A 22,577-nucleotide genomic window follows, 5' to 3' on the forward strand; every position below is an offset into this window, starting at 1 on the left:
ATGAACCGTGGATTTCACATATGATGTATGTGAATTTAAAAGATGCATTTTGATACCAAGAACGCATTTATTTTCGAACGGGGAGAAACATCATTTTAGGTTTAGTTTGAAAATAAGTCCAGGACTACAAATACGCTTCACGAACGTGACGTCATCGAACCAGACACTTAGAAAAAGAGGGGAAATGGCTGTAAATTCAGCAAACTTCAAATTCTTTCTTCAGGAGGAAAGAACCACCATAAATCTGGCCATGTGGTAAGTAGCAGCTACGCTAGGGGAGAGATTATGTGGTGATGTCACGTATGCAACGTGCCAGTTTCTGGTTTGTAGTCATGCTAATCACAAACCTTTACAAGCTAATAAAACTCAAAGTACATGACTGGCATGGTCGAAACACCTATCATTAGTTTTTATTTCAGTTGCAGTACAACGACAAATTGCAGTGCAATCCTGGGCGTAAAGTAGCCTGGCCTGCCAGACTCGTCTTCTGTCTGCACAAAGAGTCTGGTTCCTCACAGGCAGAGAGGCCAATGAGGGGCGGGACCAGCCAGCTCAAAAATAACAAATCAGGAAAAAGGCAGACATGCCGACTGTTCCGCACGACGCTGGAATTTTTTAGCTGTATATTCAAAAATAGCGACGGTACAAATATCTTTCTTAAGAAGAAAGGCTTTTAGAGCTCCTACTTGTTGTTTTAAAGACGTGTCGAAGTAATTTAGATCAGAGGAAAGAGCCGTAGCAAACTCCACTCCAGACGGCGTCTTCATTGTTTATGAGAAACTCAGCGTTGCGGTGTGTGACATACGCTGCTCAGCGCTGATTGGCTCGGTTAGAATTCTCAGGGGGTGGGGTTATTTGAATAGAAGAGTTATCAGACCCAATGTTTCCCATAAGGGAGCCTGAGGCTGGCTGGTCAGGCTAGGCCTAAGGCATCAGATCAGAAAATAGCTCTTTTAGCCCCATTGACTTGCATTAATTTTTTCATTCTTTCAGGGATTCATGAGCCGACCGGAAAGGGGGGGGGGGGGGGACTTAGGCTCCCTATGTTAACTGCAGAAATTGAAGTGTCCGAGAAGCGGTTTACAGCAAAAATAGAACCCGATCCTACTCTCAGCGGCACGGTGCAGCACGGCGCGGTGGGCCGCTACTGGGACATGTCTGAAAATTGCCGTGTCGCGACTGGTTTGAGACACTTCATAGACTATAACTGATTATATTTGAAGCAGAGACATTCCGCTCCGCTGATGCTTCCAGTGTGAACCCAGGGTTAGTGCATGGCATGGTTGTATTGACTTCATAACTCAGACACTAGCAAAATTGATGTTTTTTTATTTTAGTTGTATTGATTATTTCTGCTAAATATTTTGTGTTGCTAAAGATTTGGAGTTTGGTCTTTTCCAAGCAGCTTATTGTTGATCACTCAGTTCACCTCACATGGCCTCACACTGACTAGATAAATAAAAAACAGATTAGGCCCTACTTTTTAAACTGTTTACCAATAAATGGTTGAAAACTGCAAGTGCAGCTAAAAAAGAAGTAACAAAGTCTCTGCTGAGAGCAGGATATGAACTGGTGTAAAACAGCATGCCAGCCAGTTACTCTAACCACTGGACTACCAACCTGTCACAGATAATAGTCGCCAACACACATATCCTGTGCTGGTCCTGTGTGTGTCTTTGTGGACAGGACTCATGGTCATGGTGGTGTTTTGTCCCAAATGCTGAAGCTATTTGGCAGAACATCCACTCTGGTGCCGGTGGAGGTTCAAAGCAGCCATCTGTGACATGAAGGCCCGCATCTCTGAGAAAGTGGGCGTTAGTGACCTTCTTCCAGGGGAGGCGGGTTTCAGATTCGAGACTAGCTTCAGGGGGAGGACAAAGGCCTGATGACACACCTAGTTTCCATCCTGTCTGCAGGTCCTCACCTCAGAATCTGAAAACTTTCAGCGGAAACAACCAAAAACAGGGTTGGGGTGAAAAGCTCCAAAAAGTGGATTTTCCATGATATGGCCCCTTTACATGAATTAACTCATCATCATCATCATTTCCAGCATCTTCAGTGCCTCACCTGAGCTGTGCGTTAACTAACGTCCTCCAAACAGCAACGGTGAAGTTTGGTTTCTGTCTCTCCATACGTACGGTTGTCGTGTCTCCTAGTATAATTCTCTGCTTTCATGTCTCTCTGGTGTTTGTGAGTCTAGTTTTTTATAGCACTCGTGTCTCTGTGACAGCTGTGGCCGTGTATCCAGGCAGCCGTGCTTTGTTTTTACCCGTAATGAAGACTGACATTTACAACAACTTCTTACAGGAACTCTGTTCTGAGGACGACTGGAGCAGCTGACCTTGTTCCTCGTGTCTTTACCTGCTCAGGTGAACCTGGCATGTTTCTAACGGGTCAGACTCGGCCCAGTCAAGGCCCGGTGGTGCCGGTTTAAACCTGCACCAGAATCAAGTTTCTGTCTTGATTGTTTCTTTAGATGCAAAAGTAAAGCTTCAAGTTTGGATCTGCTGCTGTTTCTGTGCTGCAGAGCAGGACAACCCTTAAATGTTCTCACATTTATCCTAAACAACAAGTCAAACATCTGCAGCTCAATTAGTCTCCAAACAGCTTCACACTTTCATTTTGATCATTTTAATGTCAGTTAATAAAAACTAAACTGAACTGAAATTGTGATTTCAAAACAGCAAAAAATATTAAAACTATCTTAAATAAATAGTAAAATGGCACTTAAACTGGTAAAACTTCAAATTTGTGTTTTTTAAATATATCAAATTTAAATATTCAACACCTTTTTGCTTTAATCTTTATAACATTAAAGTGATTTTTTTTAACGCACCCAAGTTGTTCCGAGACGAACGGATCACAGTTCAGCTGGTTGTTTGAGTTCATTAGTTTTAATGCACTAACATCAAGGTGTGTTTGGATGTTTCACACACTCCTGGAAAGGCTGGTGTCGTGGATCTGCAGCGAGCTTCTACACGTTGATGGCGTGAGCGTGCTTCTTGCACAGAGGTTTGTCCTTCTTGGAGTAGAACGGCTGACCCTCCAGGTTCACGTGACAGACCTGGAGACACAGCAGCAGTTAGGACACAAACTCGGGTCTTAGGAACTGGACGGGGTCTAGTTTTGGTTCTCACCGCGCACACGAAGCAGGTATCATGCCAGGTGTGACCCAGAGCCTCGATGAACTTATCTCCAGCTTCCACCGGGAAGTCGCAGCCGTGACACTTGGTGCTGAAGAGAGCGATGTAGTCTGATGGAGACAGACACAAAGACTTCATCTGTTCTTCTCTGGACTAACAGAAGCCCATAATCAACTTGACCAGGTGTTCCATGCAATTGTCAACATCAAACTTTGAAGGTGCAGTAGGAGATGTTTGTCTCTTCACAGAGGGAAATGAAATGTCTTCCTGATTTTACGTTTATTGTGGATGTTGTAGGTCTTGTATTCTATGGAGGTCTATGCTGTTTTATGGACCTGTGAAGCACCGTGGGTGTTCCCAGTGAAAGGCACTGCACAAATAATGTTTACTTACATTACTCACACACACACACACACACACACACACACACACACACACACACACACACACACACACACACACACACACACACACACACACACACACACACACACACACACACACACACACAAATACACACACACACACACACACACACACACACACACACACACACACACACACACACACACACACACACACACACACACAATCCAGTCCCTTAGTGTCTGTGTGAGCTGCTAGTGGCAAGTGCTCCAGAGAGAACCTTGTTGAACCGCTAGCTTCTCACCTCAGACCCATGGCTGTTATTGTATTTTGTAGTTTAGTAAAAAATAAAGTTTATTTTTTCTTCATTGTGGATAAAAAAAATATGTAAACATGCACCAGTAAGATAAGAACTATGGGAATCAACAGGAATTCAAATCTAAAAATCATCAGATGTTTTTTATTTATTATTCAGGAAAAAGTCCCATTTGTTTATGTGGAGGGGGCGGGGCTTCTAACTTGTTCTGGAACCAGCCACTAGAGGGCTTTTAGCTTTTCTGTGGGTTCTGTTCCTGGGTCCAGGTGCAACACATGTCCATGTTTTGAACACATGAACCTCTGATTATACCACATGGTTCTCTTTTAGGGGATTGTACTCTCAGCACTCTCTGGGCCAGGCTGCCACGGTTGGATTGTGTTTTCAGAGTAAAACACAACCTGACATTTCAAATGTGGTACCTTTCTCACAGTACGGCTCCCCGTCCTCCATGTGGAAGAGACTGTTCCCAAAGGCTTTACCACAGGCTGCACACACGAAGCAGGTGGTGTGCCACGTCTGTCGTAGGGCGTGCATCACTTCCTGCAAACACATGGCATTCTATAAGATACGTTAAAAAAATCTACACAGATAAAATCAACTCAACCCTTGTGTTTCCACTGAAAGCCAGAAAACTTTGGTTCTGGTATTTTATTATTCCATGAAACAAACTAGGGGCCTCGTTTCTCAGCCGTACTTACGAACAGATCTGTGCGAATATTGTCCGTACGAACTAATTTAAGCATTGTGTGAGGGTTTGGTGTGAGAAGCAAGCTGACCAAGAGAGTCTTTGACTTTGGGAACCAGCTTGTCTGGGGCACAGATGAGGATCTCAGTCTGATCTTCATTCAGCTGAAGAAAGCTCCCAGCCATCCAGGTTTTGATAGAGTCTAAGCAGGTGTGTAACAGCTGCAGCTTAGACATCTCATGGGGCTTAAAGGAGATGTACAATTGGATGTCATCTGCATAAAGATGGTAGGAGATTCCTTTGAAGGAGATCAGGTTGTGGTGATGAGGAAGCAGATAGAGGAGGAAGAGTAGAGGCCCCAGCACAGAACCTTGTGGGACACCATGGGTAAGGGAGGTGGTGGAGGGCCTAAACTTGGAGACGGCCACAGAGAAGGAACGCTCAGAAAGATAAGAGAAGAACCACTCCAGAGCAGATCCTGAAAGGCCTACCCAGTCTCTCAGCCTCTCCAGTAGCAGGTGATGGTCAACAGTGTCAAAGGCTGCAGTCAGGTCCAGCAGGACCAGAACAGAACAGTCCCCTGCATCATTGTGGATCAGAAGGTCATTAGAGACCCTAAGAAGAGCTGTTTCAGTAGAATGAGTTCTACAAAAACCTGACTGGAAGCTATCATAGATTTTATGTTCCTCAAGAGCAGCTGTGAGTTGTTTAGCCACAACCTTTTCCAAGATCTTGGAGATGAACGGAAGTTTAGAGATGGTCTGAAGCTGCTATGGAGAGAGGGGTCAAGACTCGGCTTTTTAAGAAGCGAGTGGATTACAGCGTTCTTAAAGTAAGCAGGGACCTGACCAGAGACCAGAGAAGCATTAATTATAGAGAGCACGCTGGGACCGATGGACTGAAAAGCACTTTTAAACAAAGATGAGGGTAAGATGTCGAGGGGGCATGCAGAGGTCTTCTTAGAGTTAACTAGTTTGGTTAACTCAGTTAAAGAAACAGGAGCAAAGCTATCTAGGATGATGGGCCTGGTTGAAGTCGGGAGAGGCGGCGATAAGGCTGAAGGAGAGATGCTAGATCTAACCTTATTGACTTTGTCCACAAAGAAAGACAGAAAGTTCTCACAGTCTGTAACAGAGTGGATGGAGGCTGTAGGAGAGGCAGGAGAGACGATACTGCTGATGGTGTTAAACAGCACCTTGGGGTTCCCTTTGCTCTGGAACACCAGATCGGAGAAAAAGGCAACCCTAGCGTCTCTGACTGCAGAGTTAAAGGAGTTAGGAATATTTCTATGAGCGCATGATTTAATGCGGCCCCTGGTTCTGAAGGCCGATATCAAAATTAGATTCTTCTCTGTTCAGGACTGCTGATACTGATTTATCTCACAGAACTATAATGAGTAGAATTTTTCTTTAAAAATAAAAACTCGTGTCTAGTTTAGTCAAGTCATACAAGCCAGGTCAAGCTATGTCAAAAGACTCCAGAGTCATTCACACACTGATGTGCCTGTGACAAAGACGACTGGTATAGAGCCTTGGTTGCAACTATAGCCCCACACACGGTAACCTCTCCAAAACCACATTCAAGGACTCCAAGAATTCTGAGTCATTTGAATTCATGTTAGGTGGGTGGGCTCAAACAACAGTCAGTAGCTTTCCTCCATCAGCTTGCAGCCTCTCACTCACAGGAGAACCCTGGCAAGACATGAGGTTATCCCCAAACCCATGCTGTGCTTCTTGACTCAGGCAACACCAGAGTCTGATAGAGTCCAGCCTTCTCCAGGAGGTGGAGTAGAGTCCAAACCGCACTTAGAGGTCGGCCCATTTATACCTGGTTAGCATCGCTCTACCTCACACACAAGCGATGTCGTTTTCCTGACCAGAGAGTAACATTCAATGTCCCTAGAGCCTGTTTATGCCACCCAGGCTTCTCCTTTGCCTGTCACCTGACTTGCACTGTGCCAAACCCTCAGTATTCTCCCAGCAGGTAGTAGGCCCATGTGGAAGTGGATTCCTTTTGCCCCTTCTGGCTGAGTCCAGTCAGTTCCCAGGAGACAAGGCTCCCCTTCCAGGCCTGGCTCTAGGAGGGTGCCCCAGTCTCACAGTTAGGGCAAGGTGCATCTGGTCATCCTAACGTTGTCTTTCATAAGGGTCAGGGTACTGAACCTACTTATTTGACTGTTAATGTGCAGATCAATGATTTGCTGTGATTTTATGTTGTCTGAATCAATTGCATTTTAAATAATATAATTTTTAAAATGAAGCGGATTATGAATAAAGCCAAATCAGGCAAAGAAGCATAATAAGGATTCTGATATAAACGTCTGAGCTTTACTTGACGGACAAGCGGCCCACAGGCACCATCTCACCCCCATGATCTTGGTGTTGCAGCGAGCGCAGGTTGGAGCAAAGAACTCCTCATAGCAGTTCTCACAGTAAACATTATTCTGCTCCTCCACAAAGCTGACATCCGCCAGAGAAACATGGCAGTAGTGGCAGTTGAACTCCTCGGGGTGCCAGGAGCGACCGAGGGCCACCAGGAAGGGGCCCCTGGGGACACAACAACATGTTCATACAGCCTGAAGGAAGTGATGGTTGACTTGTTTTATATTTGTATTTAAATGGCCTTAATTGTATTTAATAGTAAATACTCAAATTCAGAGTTTTATATTTTTTAAATAATGTCAATATAAAATGTTCAAAATTAATATAAAAACAGAATTTCCAGTAAAATGAATCTACAGGAATGAGTTACCTGATGATGCTGTTGCACGCACCACACAGCGGTGTGCGGCTGCTGGCGGCGAATCTCTCTGCCCTTTGAGCCACACCCCTAGCCACAGGAGGGAAAGGTGCAGGGCTGGATGGTATTGGGGTGGGGTTTGGAGTGGATGGGGCTGGGACTGCGGAGGAGGGGTTGGGGATGTATGTTGGTGGGGGAGGGGCTGCTTGGGGCAGTGGCTGCACTTTCATGGAGGTGGTGGTGGTCTTACCGGGGTCAAATTTATCAGCAAAATTTGTGTCAGTTACCCAGGGGGGTCTGTTGGAAGAGGAGGGACCACCTATGGGTGGAGCTGGAGCAGAGATAGGGGGGTGGGGCTGGGGCTGGGCCAGGACTGGAGCTGAGCCAGGAGCTGGACCTGGATGAAACAGAATAGTTCTTAATCCCTACCCACTTGGTGGACCACACTTTAGTCTCTATACTGTACTCAAGCATGCACTCAACTTCAAAAGGAAATAAAGTGTAAAAAGACAAGAAACCAAAATTCCCTAAAATTATGTGAAAGTTTGAATGTTATACAGTGTTATTTTATTATTGTTATAGTAAATACATTCATCTTACATTCCAGAAAACCATGGATGTTCCCCTGGTGTTGGGGTAACAAGACTGTTTGATATAGTAAAACAGAAGTAAATAAAAAAACAAAAATGTGACACCACACCTGGTTGGGTGGGGTAGATGCAGGCGGTGCTTACAACCTTCGGGGGTCCAGAACCAAGTGGAATCTGGATGGAACTCTGCTGAGTGGGTGGGGCTTGATGTGTGGGTGACTGTTGGTACTGAGGTGGAATTTGCTGATAGGGTTGTGGTGGTGGAGCCTGGTGCATGGGTGGAGCCTGGTGCATGGGCGGGATCTGGTGCATGGGCGGGACCTGGTGCATGGGTGGAGCCTGGTGCATGGGCGGAGCCTGGTGCATGGGTGGAGCCTGGTGCATGGGTGGAGCCTGGTGCATGGGCGGATGTAGTCCGTACTGGCTGGAGAGGAACAGAAAAATGTTGACAATGCTCAGTGGTGGCAGGTGAATTATTTTTATGGTGGGCGCATTTTAACAGATGTGCCGATAACATGACTGCTGAGAGATCTACATGCTCTGTTGCAGGAAGATTCATATGAGTAACAAGCCAACTTTTTAATAGTAGAGGCTGCCATGCTAACACAATATATGGTGCAAAAAGCTAACAGCTACCACCCAGCAAGTACTGCCTGTGTGTAGCAGCTGTTCCCGGCTGAGAGACTGGAGAAGCTGCACGCCCGCCTCGCTGGGCTTCCTCTGCAAGGATGAAGCAGGAGATTCACGGACCTCTGATCGCAGAACTGCCACTATTAAAGGAGAGGCCTGTGATTGAAACTCAGCAAACCTCTCTGCAGTAAAGACCTCGCAAATCTTTGATCGCAGTGGACCAGCGAAGCCTCTGCTAACTAGCCTCGATCAGCTTACGAGTTTTGGTACCCAGTCAGCCAGCCAGCCCCACCAACACATTACATTTCAGCCCTTCTTTGACCAAGCAGTGTTACGTTCAATTCACAGCATTTACCACATTCAACTAGCAAAATAAATTATAGAAATACAATTTTACTAACGGATGAACATGAAGCAGAGACTTTTTGGATGATCTACTAGTGCAGTCATTACCACAGCTTTCCCTCTTTTTCCCAATAATTCCATGGTTAACATCCAAACACGAACACAGAGGACACAACTAAAGTTCAGAGTCAAAATGGTTGAACATCTATTAATGTGAGGACAAGGCTGAAGCCTTCACTGGAGCTAGCTGCTAGCGGTGGCTCTGATACTCATTAATTTTTCAGAATTTCAAGAATTTAATTACTCTTCAAGATGCATTATGTAGAAATGAAGTAAAAATGACATCCTGTGGTAAAATTTGGTTGCTGCATCCACTGTAAACAACTCTGGAGCTTTTTACCGGCCGTCGCCAAATTACAGTTGTGGGCGCTGCAGTATTAGCTTGCAGGAGACACGGCAACCCGACACTCACTGATGGTAAACAATAGTTACGTCCCTGACAGCCAGCTGAATATGAAACAGTTTCAGTAGAACCTTCCTTCCAAAATGACTGAATCATTAGACTCTTTAGGGATTATCTCATAGTAAAATTTTCTCTATATTCTTACATACTGCACCTTTTAACGGAGGAGTTAAAAAAAATTCACCCCCCACAGAATTGTCATGAATGTAAACTAGATCAATTAAACCTAAAATGTTTTTTTAACCAGGCTGTAAATACATTTATTTCTGCTGTGAAATTGGCATTTTTAACATGGGAGTCAATGAGAACATGCTGTGGTTTGGTGCCAGCCCCTAGTGGACGAGGGTGGAACGGCAACTTTTGGCACTTCCTTGTTGGGAGCAGTTCTGGCGTCAGGCATGGGCGGCGAAGGAAGAGGCCCTCCGGACTCGGATGGCCCGTACCACTGAGTCTCTGAGAGAACACGTACGACCGCTCTGCCCTCTCGTAGTCGGGGAGGCGGTGTTCCTCCAGAACCTAGCTGGCTGTAGTCCGCGGGCATGGGACAGATCTGGGGTGGTAGTAGAGTCACTAGGACATGACCAATACCGTGTCAGGGTCGACGGGTCTGGCCGCCTCACCCTGTGCAACCGGCGCTTTCTCCGCACCTTCATCCCGGCCACTCCTCGCACTCACCCAGAGAGCGCTGAGCCCCTGCCTGCATCCAACGACGAGACACACGACTTAGGTCCCACCAACCCGGGGTCAGCGGGACCCCTGCCAGATCAGTCACGCACACCACCCGAGCCCCAAGGCACAAACCCCGGCACCGCCCAGCCGGTACCTTGTCGCGACTTCATGTCGGCTATAGCGTTATGAATATCATAATTGTCTGCCCTTAACAGCTGCCCCTTTACACAGTAACAACGTGTAGGAACCGCCAAGGTCGGGTGCTGGTTTCAGAATGTTTACATTCCAGAAGAAGAAGAAGAACAGAAAAAGAACGCTTTTAATTAATCAAAGTACTTCATTTGTGATAAAGCTAGTCAAAACATATGTTGATCATTAATAATCAGGTGAATGATCTGTGAAATAAAGATGTCATGAGTTATGTGTTTAATGAATAAACAGGACTGCACCAGACAGACTGATCTACATTAACATGGAAACGCATGACACATTGTTCTCAACCAATCAGAACTTTCTTCTGTCGTAGGGCAGAATCTGGGTTGTTTAATGAAGTTGTCCAATCCGGTTTACTAAGATTTGTAAACAACTAGGGGATATAAAACAAGGCAACGCCATTTTAAACTCAGTTCCGTTTTAACCTCAGTTCTGTTCAATTGGAGGTCCTAAGGATTTCCATCGTCATCATTAAGAAAGTTGCAGGCTGGCCAGATGCACTTTCCTACTTTAAGCTGAGAACTGTCAAGCTGGAGATTTCTGTCGTTTGAACAACAAGACGACGTTCTTTCAAAATAAGAGCTGAACTCGCTGACGTCTGCCGCTGCTACCGGAGTCGACCCGCAGACGGGCTTTGTAGTGCTGCGACTGCTGCTTCACCAGCTCCAGTACACCTGAAGGTCCGAGGACCTGGCAATTCCTGATCTAACACAGGAGGCTCCACATGGTACGTAGTTACGGCAAAATGGCTGCTCATGTCATCAGCTTCTGAAGCCTCGTGGTTCGTAGTCATAACAACCAGATTCGCTACGTCAGCCTAGAGATCCTGAACCTACACACACCAACACGATAACATTCTAATCCATATGCATCCATCACAGAGTTAGTCCTGGTAGATTGTAAGAATTTATAATTATAGAAATTAAAGATTCTTAAACGATCCCAACTCTCTCTTTTCTTGTCTCTCAGTCAATACAGAGTGTTTAAGTAAACTCCCTGATGATAAAAACAACCACTTCTGATTATAATATTTAGATCTATATTTCACTACAATTGGCAAGCCTAGCCTGATATCTGCACAGTTTATTACACTTTGTGCCGATTTTGAGACATATTTGGGATTTTGTTCAGTGTGAGTTCAGAAAAAGGAGAAAGAGAGCTTTTCTCATTCAGCTAGTGAGGCAGGGCTTTTATCTTGAAGGGGGGTTGCACATTCATCACCCTCCAAAGGAGGCGCTGTTTCATCAAAACACCTTAAAGCTGATGTGGCGAGCGGCCATTTTGAGGCCTACATATGAAGGTATATTTTTCCTGTCTTGGTACGTTGAAAACTGTCTGTTTTATTATTTGTCGCTGTGTTTGTGACACTGTGTGCACATGTTTGTGAAATCGGAGATAGATTTATCCCCGTCGGAAGTTACTTCCGTTCGGAAGACGTCTGATCCGCGTCTGTCCTTTCCCGGTAAACTCGCTAGCACAATAGTTAGTTTAACTTGCTAATATTACTTCGCTATAAGTCGACGTTAGACACCGAAGAGAGCATCTGCACCCCAGAGTGCGGACGCTAAAAGTCCCTAAGTTACCTCGTCACTAAGGCACGTTTGGTTAATCGGGCAATATTGTCCTGGTTGCTCCAGGCTCTCGCTAGCTTAGCCGAAGAGCTAACTAGCCACCCCGGTTTAGACATGGGAACGCGTCCCGATAAGCTGTCAACCGTTCCGACGCAGTGATTCAAGAGAATCCTCCAGACGTACCCAATGCGGATGCTGCCCCAGCGGCGCAGACCCCGGAACAGTGCCCCCCCCCCCTCCTCCCAGCCAGAGGGCTCCGGTCGGGTAAGGTGGCCACCCAAGCGTTATGTACCTGAAACTGGCCAGTGGTTTAGGTCAGAAGTCCACTGTGCCAGTGTGTCACACAGCTTCCTGGACTGGGGGGGGGGGATGCAGAGGTCACCACTAGCCACTAGGGTGTGCTGCGATCAAGCCTCAAGGGAAAAATGTGCATTCAGGGATGTGCCCAAAGTCACGTACAGGTGACTAATCCCCTGCAGGGAAGTGCCTGAAGTCACGTACATGTGACTATCCCTGACTGTACATACCGCTGCTTCTCATTTGGATTGCTGCTGCTCAACCATCACACTGCTGTCTGTCTATGCTACTGTTCGACTTGTATCTGTAAGTCTTTACCTGCTTGTTAAGCTAAGGTAATGGTCACATTGTCAGTATGCATGCTAAGCCGCGCTGCATTTATTTACCTATTTTATCACATTGCTTAGATCTGGTCTTCAGCCCATGTTGCTGCTTCACGCTGCCGTTAGCTTCTGCTCACTCAGCTTTGTATGTCGCCGCAGGGCTCCTTCATCCTGATCAATAAAGCCATTAGACATCGAGGAGTGTATTTCTTCAGTATGCTGCTATGTGATAGGTTATAATGAAAAAAGGAAACTTTTATCAAAGTTTTATCGACCCATTTTATCCCTATTGCACAACATGTCTATCGATAGATATATTGGACTATTGAATTATCGTCCAGTTCTACAATACAGTTCAGTTCATTAAGCCCATCGTAAAAAGTTTTATATATGGAACCCAGCAGATTGCATTGAGACAAGCGTCAGTGTCCTCACAGCTGTCCTCTGCACAGAAAGGCTGGTCCTGCCCAGGAATGCAGAGAAAAATATGAGGCTGTAAAACGGGACGTAAGCTTCAGGAAAGGAAACTGAGAATTAAACCATATTTACTAGGGATGAGCCTAGCGGATAAAGCATTTTTGACGAGTACGAGCATGAAACGAGTAAAACTCCTGTAATCGTGCTGAAGGAAAATCCTCATTGGGTAACTGACTGTCTTCACGCTCTGTGATTGGCCAGTCACATAGAGCGCCCGCCCCTCCCTACACACAAAACTCTGCACCGGGAGCTCAGTCCGCGTCCGGTCCATCCACGCACACACACGGACAGTAACGGATCTCTCTCTGCTTGCTTCACTGTAGCTCACGTTTCTTAAGTACTCCTTAGGTTTTCTTCAGTTCGCCTCTTTTTAAAGTTACTTTAAAGATATTTAAAGTTAAAATTTTCGTAACGTACGTGGTGCATTTGACAAGACAGAGCTGAAAACGGCTCGTGCTGCGTCAGTCACTGCCTCCGCTCCGGTAGTTTTTTTTTCCCTCTCTCTCTCCTCCCTCAGGATCCACTCCCTCTTTCCTATTCACTCTCTCTCTTTCTTTACATTTTTAAATCACAATTGTCGTATTTTTTGCCCATTTTAAATATATTTTAATCATTTTCTAAATTCATTTTTTCAATTTTACGTTTTGTTTTTGTGAAGAGCCCCGTGATTCTTATCTTGAGAGGCGCTATAGAAAAAAGATTTCCTCTCTCTCTCTCTCTCTCTCTCTCTCTCTCTCTCTCTCTCTCTCTCTCTCTCTCTCTCTCTCTCTCTCTCTCTCAATTCATGCATTTAAATATTAATGTTCTGATTTTATTGAAAAACTTGTTCTATAATAGCTCCTTTACTATAGTGATCAAAGACATTTAATCTCAACTCTGAGGCTGCTCTGTAAATAGTTTTCAAATAAACAATACACATAGCAACTTCTGATCAGACTTAAAATAACGTATTGGTTAAACTACACCCATTTCCGGATTAGGCCACGCCTACTCCGAGTACAGATACGGATACAGATCATTTAGATGGTTGAACAGATACAGATACAGATACAGATAGTTGTGTACTCGCTCATCCCTAATATTTACCCCCTGTGATTATGGAAATATCTGTTCTCTCCCCAATAAAATTGTTCTGCAGCAGCGGAGGTAAGAGTTTTATGACGACACACACAGCAAATTAATAAAACAATGTGGTTCAGAGCAGTGGCATAGTAGGTCTGAGCTGCGCCTCAGTCTAAGTGTTGCTTGACACAGCAGCACAATGTTGTTACAAGTTTTTGTTTATCTCTTTGTCTCTGAAAGGAGACAGGACTGATCATCTATCTGATCATCATCATCAGTCGCTGTTTCTCACAGCTGGTATCCACTGCTTTGCAGCAGCACACACAAAAAATTCTACCTTAAACCAGTTCTCCCAACATCACTTAAAAGCTTGAATGCACTCGAGTTGTGTTTCATTAGGGAACACACAGAACATACCATAAGCAAATATTAATACGTCACGTGTCTGAGTTACGATGCGTCTTCATCTGCGCTGTTGTGCAGCTGACCCAACATGCTCTCTCCCCCCCCCCCCCCCCCCACCCTTTTCCAACTCAACACCATGGTCTCAGATTTAAAGGAGCTGATTCTCATCCCAGCTCCTCCACACTCGGGTGCAAATTGCTCCAGCAAAAGCTGGAGATCACGAGCTGATGAAGCCAATAGGACCAAATCATCTGCAAATAGCAGAGACCCAATCCTCAGGCCACCAAAACAGATGATCTCAACACCTTGGCTGCACCTAGAAATTCTGTCCCTTTATCACCAATTCTGTTCTTCATTTCCCACCATTTGCTTTAGCTGCAGAAAGAAAACAGATGAGAAAGCTAGTTTCTTTTACTTCACGCAAAATTTGTACTCATGATGACCCCTGTTATGACCCGTTACGGAGGAAAAAAATCGAAGGACATGAGCATAACTCAAAAGGCATGTGAAGATAGTAAAACCCAACAATAGTTTAATAACGAGTTTAAAATCACAAAATTCCACATACTGCAAGTACACAAGTGGAGAAGTTGAAGGAGATGGCACAGATCCATTCCTCGCTGCTAGCTTTAAACATCTGTGCGTTAGTGAAATGATGAGCAGATCAGAAGCAGCTGTGCCAACAAATAGGAGGAGGAGGGGCAGAAGCCCATATTTGGAGTCCCTGTGTCCTGTCCAGTCCTCCTTGAGGGGAGGAGATGGCACCATTGGGAGCTCTAAGCCCCTGCTCCCGAGGCAAAGAGGCACCAGCTGTAACAACTCCGCCCAAGGAGAACGCAACGCTCATCTCTGTTAGAAGAAGCCAACCGTTAGCATTACCAACTCCACAACATGGCGAAACACGTTCAGGCTTGTGTTATTTGTGGAGCTTAAAAATCAACGTTGGGTTTTTACCCAAGAAAAGAAGTTTTACAGGGGCCCACAGCCACAAGGGGGCCTACGCGTCCAGTAGTCTTTATTTATTTATTTATTTAATTAATTTATTTTTTGTGCAGCAGTCTTAACGTTGGAAAAAAAGTTAACAAGTAATTAAACTTGCGCCCGCATTTTCTAAGTTAACACACATTTCTTTTAACAACGGTAGTTTTTGCATCTTTACTGGCTGCTTCAGCCCTCTCCCCTCTCCCCCTGCACAGCGGCCGCAAACTCACTGATGCTCCTGCAGCCTCTCAGAGTTCCTGCTGATCTAAGCATTGAAAGAATCATTTCATTTTCTGTTCCTCACTTCTGATTACCTTCAATGGTGTCTGTTTGTTGCAACCAGGTACAAAAACAAACTTGTTTTTATTTGATTTTTTTTTCTGTCCTGTCTGTTTATTATCTTCTTGCACCTCCTCTCAATCCTAAAGAAAAACTGCTACCTGACTTCCTATTTTCACCTCATGAGTTACCTTTGAACTGCAGTCCTAAAAGATCTACTGACTGCAAAAATAGTGGAGTGCGCGCCGGCCACACCAGTGCAGTGAAGTCACCGGAGGATGAAACAGGTGATGCACTCGCTCCGCAGCAGCGAAACTCATCAGACACAAATAAAAGACCGAAAGCATGAAAGGATATGAGCCGACATGAACGATCGTACGTTAAATTTGTTTTGGAGGTGGCGAGACTTTGATAATGTTACTGTGGCCGTGCTCAGGACGCATCTGTCTGGAGCACATCAGCGATCAAAGCTCTGCCTCTGCGCTCAAAATAATCCCCAGAGAGTCCACATAAATAATTTAATATAAGCAGTACCAGGATCATTTTCGGGCTAAAAAATTGTCTACAGTCCATCTTCCCTAACGTGTTTGTGGCCCTGCGGATTTTTCTAACTCTACCAGTTACAAATTGTGAAGGGGAACGATCATTTTCACAAATGGCAAGAATAAAAAATGAACTGAGAACAACACAAACTCAACAGCGCCTCAGTGCACTGTCACTGATGGCTATTGAATCTCAGCTTGTCAGGAATCTGGACTTTGATGACATTGTAAATGAATTTACTAACAGAAAGCAGTTTTTCTGAACGCAAGAGAGGAGAACAACAAGAGGAGACAAAAAGAGGAGTAAGGAGACAGGAGTCAAGAGGAGAAAGGAGACAGGAGACAATATATAAATGGCCTGTATTTGATAAGAGGAGGAAGGAAACAGTAGTCAAGAGGATGAAGGAGACAGGAGACAAGGGGAGGAAGGAGACAGGAGACAAGAGGAGGAAGGAGACAGGAGACAAGAGGAGGAAGGAGGAAGGAGACAAGAGGAGGAAGGAGACAGGAGACAAGAGGAGGAAGGAAACAGGAGTCAAGAGGAGGAAGGAGACAGGAGACAAGAGGAGGAAAGAGACAGGAGACAAGAGGAGGAAGGAAACAGGAGACAAGAGGAGGAAGGAGACAGGCGACAAGTGGAGGAAGGAGACAGGAGACAAGAGGAGGATGGAAACAGGAGTCAAGAGGAGTAATGAGACAGGAGACAAGAGGAGGAAGGAGACAGGAGACAAACAAAAAACATGCAGATATTTCTTCTTTGCAAACTTTTCAATAACTGCATAATCTTTTAAATAACCCTGCATTACTTTCTGTTGTAGTTTGACAGTGGGATCTCTTTTACAGCAGACTCACTTGCCCCCACTGTCCCACAGATTGGAAACATTTTTGTTAGTACAGACAGAAGAGAAGACAGGAGCACTGTGAGGAAGAGAGAGACAGAAAAAGAGGAGAAAAGAGAGAGGACAGAGGAAGAAAGTCATTTGAGTGAGACACAATAGGAAAATCCTCAGCTATGAGTGTTTGTGATTAGGTTACAAAACTATTTTGACCTGAAGGTAAATGCTTTTGCATCAACATAAGTAAGCTGTTTTTAATAATGACAATGTTATGAAATGTCGAAAATGTGCTACTGGGTGACAGTAATGTTGTGTGTGTGTGTGTGTGGGGGGGGGGGGGCTAAGCACATTGTGCCCAGGGGCCCCTGCAATGATAATCCGGCCCTGATTTCATCAGACACCTGTTCCTGTGTGACGCAAGAGGTCTTACAGACAACAGACAGATGAGCTGAAGAGCTCCAGTTCCAGCGAGGTCTCTTGCTGCTGATTTGACAGCTCGGGTGTGTGGTTGAGCAGTCATGTTTTACAGCAGGTCAGATTTTTATGATCATCTGTAGAAAGCAGCTGATGTCATTTTACAACCTGATGGTGTTTTGCAAGTTTTCAGAAGAATCTCAGTAATCTCCCCCTAAGACCTTCAGATGGCATTAAACCATCATTATGAAGGCTCACCAGTGGCTTTATTTCCTGAGGAAACTGATGAGGGTAGGTGTGAACAACCCTAACCCATGAAGCAGACGGCAGTTAAATCTGCTCAAATCGGGCCTTTCGGACCCCTCTAGCCTTTTTGACAGAGCTGTTTCAAGTGCTAGTTCAGAGCCAGAGCCTGACCTAGCATTTTGTTTTCAACAGCCAAATCACCTGTTCATTGGTTCTAAACTGGTGCTTAAAGGGGCCTTATGGAAGTTTGACAGCCAAAACATGTATAGAAATAATAAATTTCTCCTGCAATGCCCTGGTCCTGTAGAATGAGCCCTGGCATTTTTATTGTGATTGCCTATATTTCTGTAAAATCACAGAAAAAGAGAGCTGCTCGGGTCGAGCAGGCTGCTTTATGCGCGTTCACGCTCAGGCATAGCCCTATGAACCGTTCTTTGAACGTTGTTTCAGCTATCATCAACAATATAAATGTTACAGATACAGGAGACACCACTGGCGGTTTAGCTCGCCTTGTAAGAATTTGGGCTTTCATGCAGAAGACCCAGCTTCGATTCTGGAAGTTTACATGGTTGATTTAGAGTTTCTTTTTTACATTAATGATATATATTTTTACAGTAAGATGCCCAAATTTTTTATTTGAGACTCGCCGAACGGCATTCAATTCACAGATAAAAAAGATGTGGGTTCAACTTTCATTTTAGAACAATTTTTGAAGCAAGGGAAGGGAATGATCTGAGCATGCAGGAGGACTGACCCATCATAAACCTTTGTTGGCTGTGCTGAAGAGAAAGGTACAGAACCAAATTATTTAATTAATTAGCTGCACGTTCTCCTGTCCTCTGTCCTCCGGGCCACACACACACACACACACACACACACACACACACACACACACACACACACACACACACACACACACACACACGCACACACACACACACTTAACCCCCCTTACATGCTGGTGGGGGTCGGAGGGACCAGTGGTGCCAGTGCTCGGCAGCCTCACCTCTGTCAGTGCGCCTCAGGGCAGCTGTGGCTACAACGTCGATCACCCCACCAGGGTGTGAATGTGTGAACGACTGGTTGTGTTGTAAAGCACCTTGGGGGCTTCTAGGGCTCTAGAAGACCCTATATCAAATATAGGCAATGTACCATTTACCATTTCTCCCACACCTGGGTTTTTGCCTCCACGGCCACTCGAGTTGCAGTCCACTTGGACTGCCAGTACCTATCAGCTGCCTCTGGAGTCCCACAGTTCAAAAACTCCACCAGGTAGTGGTCAGTTGACAGCTCCGCCCCTCTCTTCACCCGAGTGTCCAAGACATGTGGCCACAGATCAAATGAGACAACAACAAAGTCGATCATCATGCTGCGGTTTTAGGTATGCTGCTGCCAAGAGCACATGGACACCTTTGTGTCTGAACATGACGAGTCCAATAACAAAACAAATTCAAATTAGGCGTGCTGTTCCTCCCAACCACACCCCTACAGGTCCCAGGAGACTTCAATTCTCATGTGCATGCTTATTATTTTTTTTAATAGTTATTATTTTATTACACTACTTTTGTTTAAACTAATATTTAGCTCTCTATTGAAGCAGAACACTGTTTTAATTAACATTTTTTCTAACTGAAATTGTGTGTCTCTGAATAAATCTAAGCTGCTGCTTCACATCCAGGAACAAAGAAACCACACTGTCTCTATTGGTGGATAAAAGCTCAGCCTCTGCTCCCATCAATTCATGTTGAGTCATCGGACGGCGAATGGAGTCTGACGGGGGGCGGAGGGGAGGTGGAGGTTCAGGGGGTGGCTGCAGAGATCGATGGCGAGTAATGGAGGGATGATTAAATAAGTGCAGCGAGAATAGAAAGCTCCATCCATCACTGGCAGGGCGGGCAGAGGGGGGAGGGGTTAAAAGGGTTCTGGTCCTCTCAGACTCAGCAGCTCCGTGATGGACGGAGGCTGATGGAGGACAGTGATGAGATTTAACACAAACAGCTGGAGAACCAGTCCGACAACAGAAACAAACAGAAGCAATCAGTGGTTCTCTAGGATCGGCCTTTATTCTCTGCTCATGAGCACCAGCAGGTTGTTTGGATCAGGAATTAAACTCAGTATAATTAATAACAATAATCTGTTTTAGACAATAAAATGATCCAAGGAATCATAAAAGAGCAGCTCTGATACAATTTTAAATATAAACAGCATCATGCAGCATCATTTACAGAACAACACCATGGCGGCTCCAGCTGGATGCAGGTACTCTTCTGCTGAGACGTGTTTGTGGAGGTGTCAGTGGTTTCTTGGCACTAACACACAACTCGAAGGGAATAAGCATATCCACACATCCAACGGTACTCCATGCGGTAATGTCTGTCCATGCCATGTGATAATCTCTCAACACCATGTCGGCAACGTTACAACACCATGCGGGACTCGTTTACGGAATTACATGATCACAGCCCAATCTATGGCAACCCTTAGGGCCCAAAAAGGCCTTGTATAAAAATCACAACTTATAAACATCAAAACTTAACGTTATAACTTAAACTACTGCTAACCTAAATAACTTGCAGAGTCTTTTGTACAATAATGGTATATTTTATGAGAATGGTTTTAAAATTGCTGCAAGTAGTTTGCGTAGTAAGAGGGTGATGACGTAAGGACGATGGCTCATCGCGGTTGGCCAGTTTGATGGGGAACTGGGACAATTTAACCTGTGAAGGGAATGCCCTTCAAAAGGAATAGTTATAAATAAATAGTGATTGTTCGTAAAACCTTCAAGTGTATTAATGTAATCATGCATTTATTTCTTGGTTATGTTTAAACTGTTTGTTTTGTCTGTTGAGTTAGAATGAGACCAGTGTTTAAATGAGTCGCCTGACAAAGTCTTTCAATATAAAATGGATTCCAGGATCCCAGATAATTATGTTGATGACAACATATTTGGTAACTGTGGGCACTATGCTGCACTGTGCTGTGCTTGGTATTTACCTAAAGACTTATTTTAATATGCTTTTTGAATGTTTTCAACGTGCAAGATTTTAGTATCATCAAGGCTATTCCTAAAACTCTCCACTCTTACTTACGCGCGCACGCACGCACGCACACACACACACACACACGCACGCACAAACACACACGCACGCACGCACAAACACACACACACACACACACACACACACACACACACACACACACACACACACACACACACACACACACACACACACACACACACACACATTAAATGTCCATTGTATTAAATAAATAATAAAATGATTTGTTTTTATTTATTTGAATCGTCCACATCGGTAAAGTTTTTTCCTGGTAATGATTCGGTCACACACTGAGGAAGATATTTAATGACAGATTGTTTCTGAGTCGGCCTTTTCTACATTTGTTCCGTTTTCTCTTGTGTTACATTTTTACAGTGACGGGTAGATGGAGGCGTTTCAGTCCTGTGGCTCCTCCTGCTGGAAGCTAAAGCTCATTACAGATGAGCAGGTTTAAAATGTGCTGCTGCACAAACTGGTTTCCAGTGACTAAAACTTCTTTCAGATGAAATCATGAGCGGGTTTTATTCAAATAGAGAAAGGGAAAAACAATTATTCTGCATATAAATGATATAGGATTTGGCTTTCTGATGAGATTTTCTGTACCCCAGTATAACCGCACCAGGTAAACCAGTTCCCACATGAACCTGAACACATGTTGGGGTTTCTCCTTAAAATGTATGTTTTTTACTCCTCTTCCTCAAAAATGTTAATATTCAGGGGAAATTGTTCTGCTGACGAATTTTATAGGTCAGCTGGAGGAGGGGTGTGAGGCGAGGGAGGGTGTGCAAAGGGGTGGGGCACAGCAAACAGGTGAGGGGGCGGAGTTTACTGCTGCCTACCTGCTCCTCCTCATCTCCTCCTCTTTCTGCTGCAGAAGAGCTGAAACAGGAAACAGAATCTGGGAGTTTACTGATCTGAGTTCAGTTTGTCTGAAGCAGAGTTCTGGTTCTAGTCCAGCTGAGGACACTCACAGGACTCGCTCTGGGTCATGTGGGCCAGGATCTGGAAGGACTTTGACTGAGAGCTGGTGCTGCGGCGGCCCCACTCCACCACTTCCTGGTCCTTCTCTGCCTCCTGGACAGCCTGGTAGACTGGAGAGGCGCTGTCCACCAGCCGGTCTTTACCTGGAACTGGACTGGAACCACCACCACCACCACCACCAAAGACCAAACCAGGAACTAAATTTACTCCAAATGATGGTTTCTAGTTTTAATGTCTGTGTTATTGCCTGAATCTCAGATGTAATGGATGTGAAATTAAAATAACTGAGCATGAAATAAAAGACGAGACTTGTGTCCAGAGGAGCTGACTGACACATCAGGAGTAGCAGAAACAGGATCAGAACATCCAGGTCGGCTTTCACCTATCCACCAGTTCAGATTCAAAGTAATGTCAGTCTTTGTGTTTAGGGTTGATTTTACCTCTGCAGTCATATTCAGCTGAGTTGTATATAATATAAAACATTGTAAAAAGGTTTTGTAATGTTTGCTTTTTTTTATTGAAATCTTTTAGAATTAGTTTAACCCTAATGGGTGTGACCCCGCGAGGAAAGTTGACCATTGAGCAGGATTGATGGTTTATCCCTTGGATCCATGTGGCAGGGGGTGAGGTGATGCTCCCTCCTCACTTCTGCCAGGTGGACCTCAAGGGATAAATCATCCATCCTGCTCAATGGTCAACTTTCCTCGCGGGGTCATACCCATTAGGACAGTGGGAGGGTTAAAAACACGACTGAACGTCATAAAAAGGAATGAGGTTTTTGGTCATGTATTTGTGTGGCACATTCTAGGGTTCTACAACTCCCCAAGGCACTTTACAATGCATCATGTCATTCATCCACACACACACAAACACATGGGTGGTGATGAGCTACATGGTAGCTACAGCTGCCCTGGGACACACTGACAGGCACCACCGCTACCA

At 44.9% G+C, this 22,577-nt stretch overlaps 1 protein-coding gene across 6 annotated transcripts in view; it reads right to left on the reverse strand.

Annotated features, from left to right (window-relative positions):
• Positions 1 to 2,875: 2,875 nt before the first annotated feature.
• Positions 2,876 to 22,577, reverse strand: part of LOC107396804 (LIM domain-binding protein 3) — a 66,127-nt gene continuing 46,425 nt past the window's right edge. For 5 of the 6 annotated variants that reach the window (XM_070542626.1, XM_070542625.1, XM_070542624.1 and 2 more), the window contains 8 exons: positions 21,626 to 21,789; positions 21,494 to 21,533; positions 7,953 to 8,266; positions 7,265 to 7,649; positions 6,879 to 7,059; positions 4,248 to 4,368; positions 3,138 to 3,253; positions 2,876 to 3,064 (listed from right to left, as the gene is read on the reverse strand). In XM_070542626.1, the coding sequence (XP_070398727.1) occupies positions 2,975 to 3,064; positions 3,138 to 3,253; positions 4,248 to 4,368; positions 6,879 to 7,059; positions 7,265 to 7,649; positions 7,953 to 8,266; positions 21,494 to 21,533; positions 21,626 to 21,789 (1,411 nt within the window). In that variant the 3' untranslated portion in view covers positions 2,876 to 2,974. The remainder of the gene's footprint in view (positions 3,065 to 3,137; positions 3,254 to 4,247; positions 4,369 to 6,878; positions 7,060 to 7,264; positions 7,650 to 7,952; positions 8,267 to 21,493; positions 21,534 to 21,625; positions 21,790 to 22,577) is intronic. The other variant, XM_015976653.3, reaches the window with a different exon arrangement.

This window comes from Nothobranchius furzeri, chromosome 12, assembly GCF_043380555.1.
Source record: "Nothobranchius furzeri strain GRZ-AD chromosome 12, NfurGRZ-RIMD1, whole genome shotgun sequence".
In the NCBI taxonomy this organism is placed as follows: domain Eukaryota; kingdom Metazoa; phylum Chordata; class Actinopteri; order Cyprinodontiformes; family Nothobranchiidae; genus Nothobranchius; species Nothobranchius furzeri.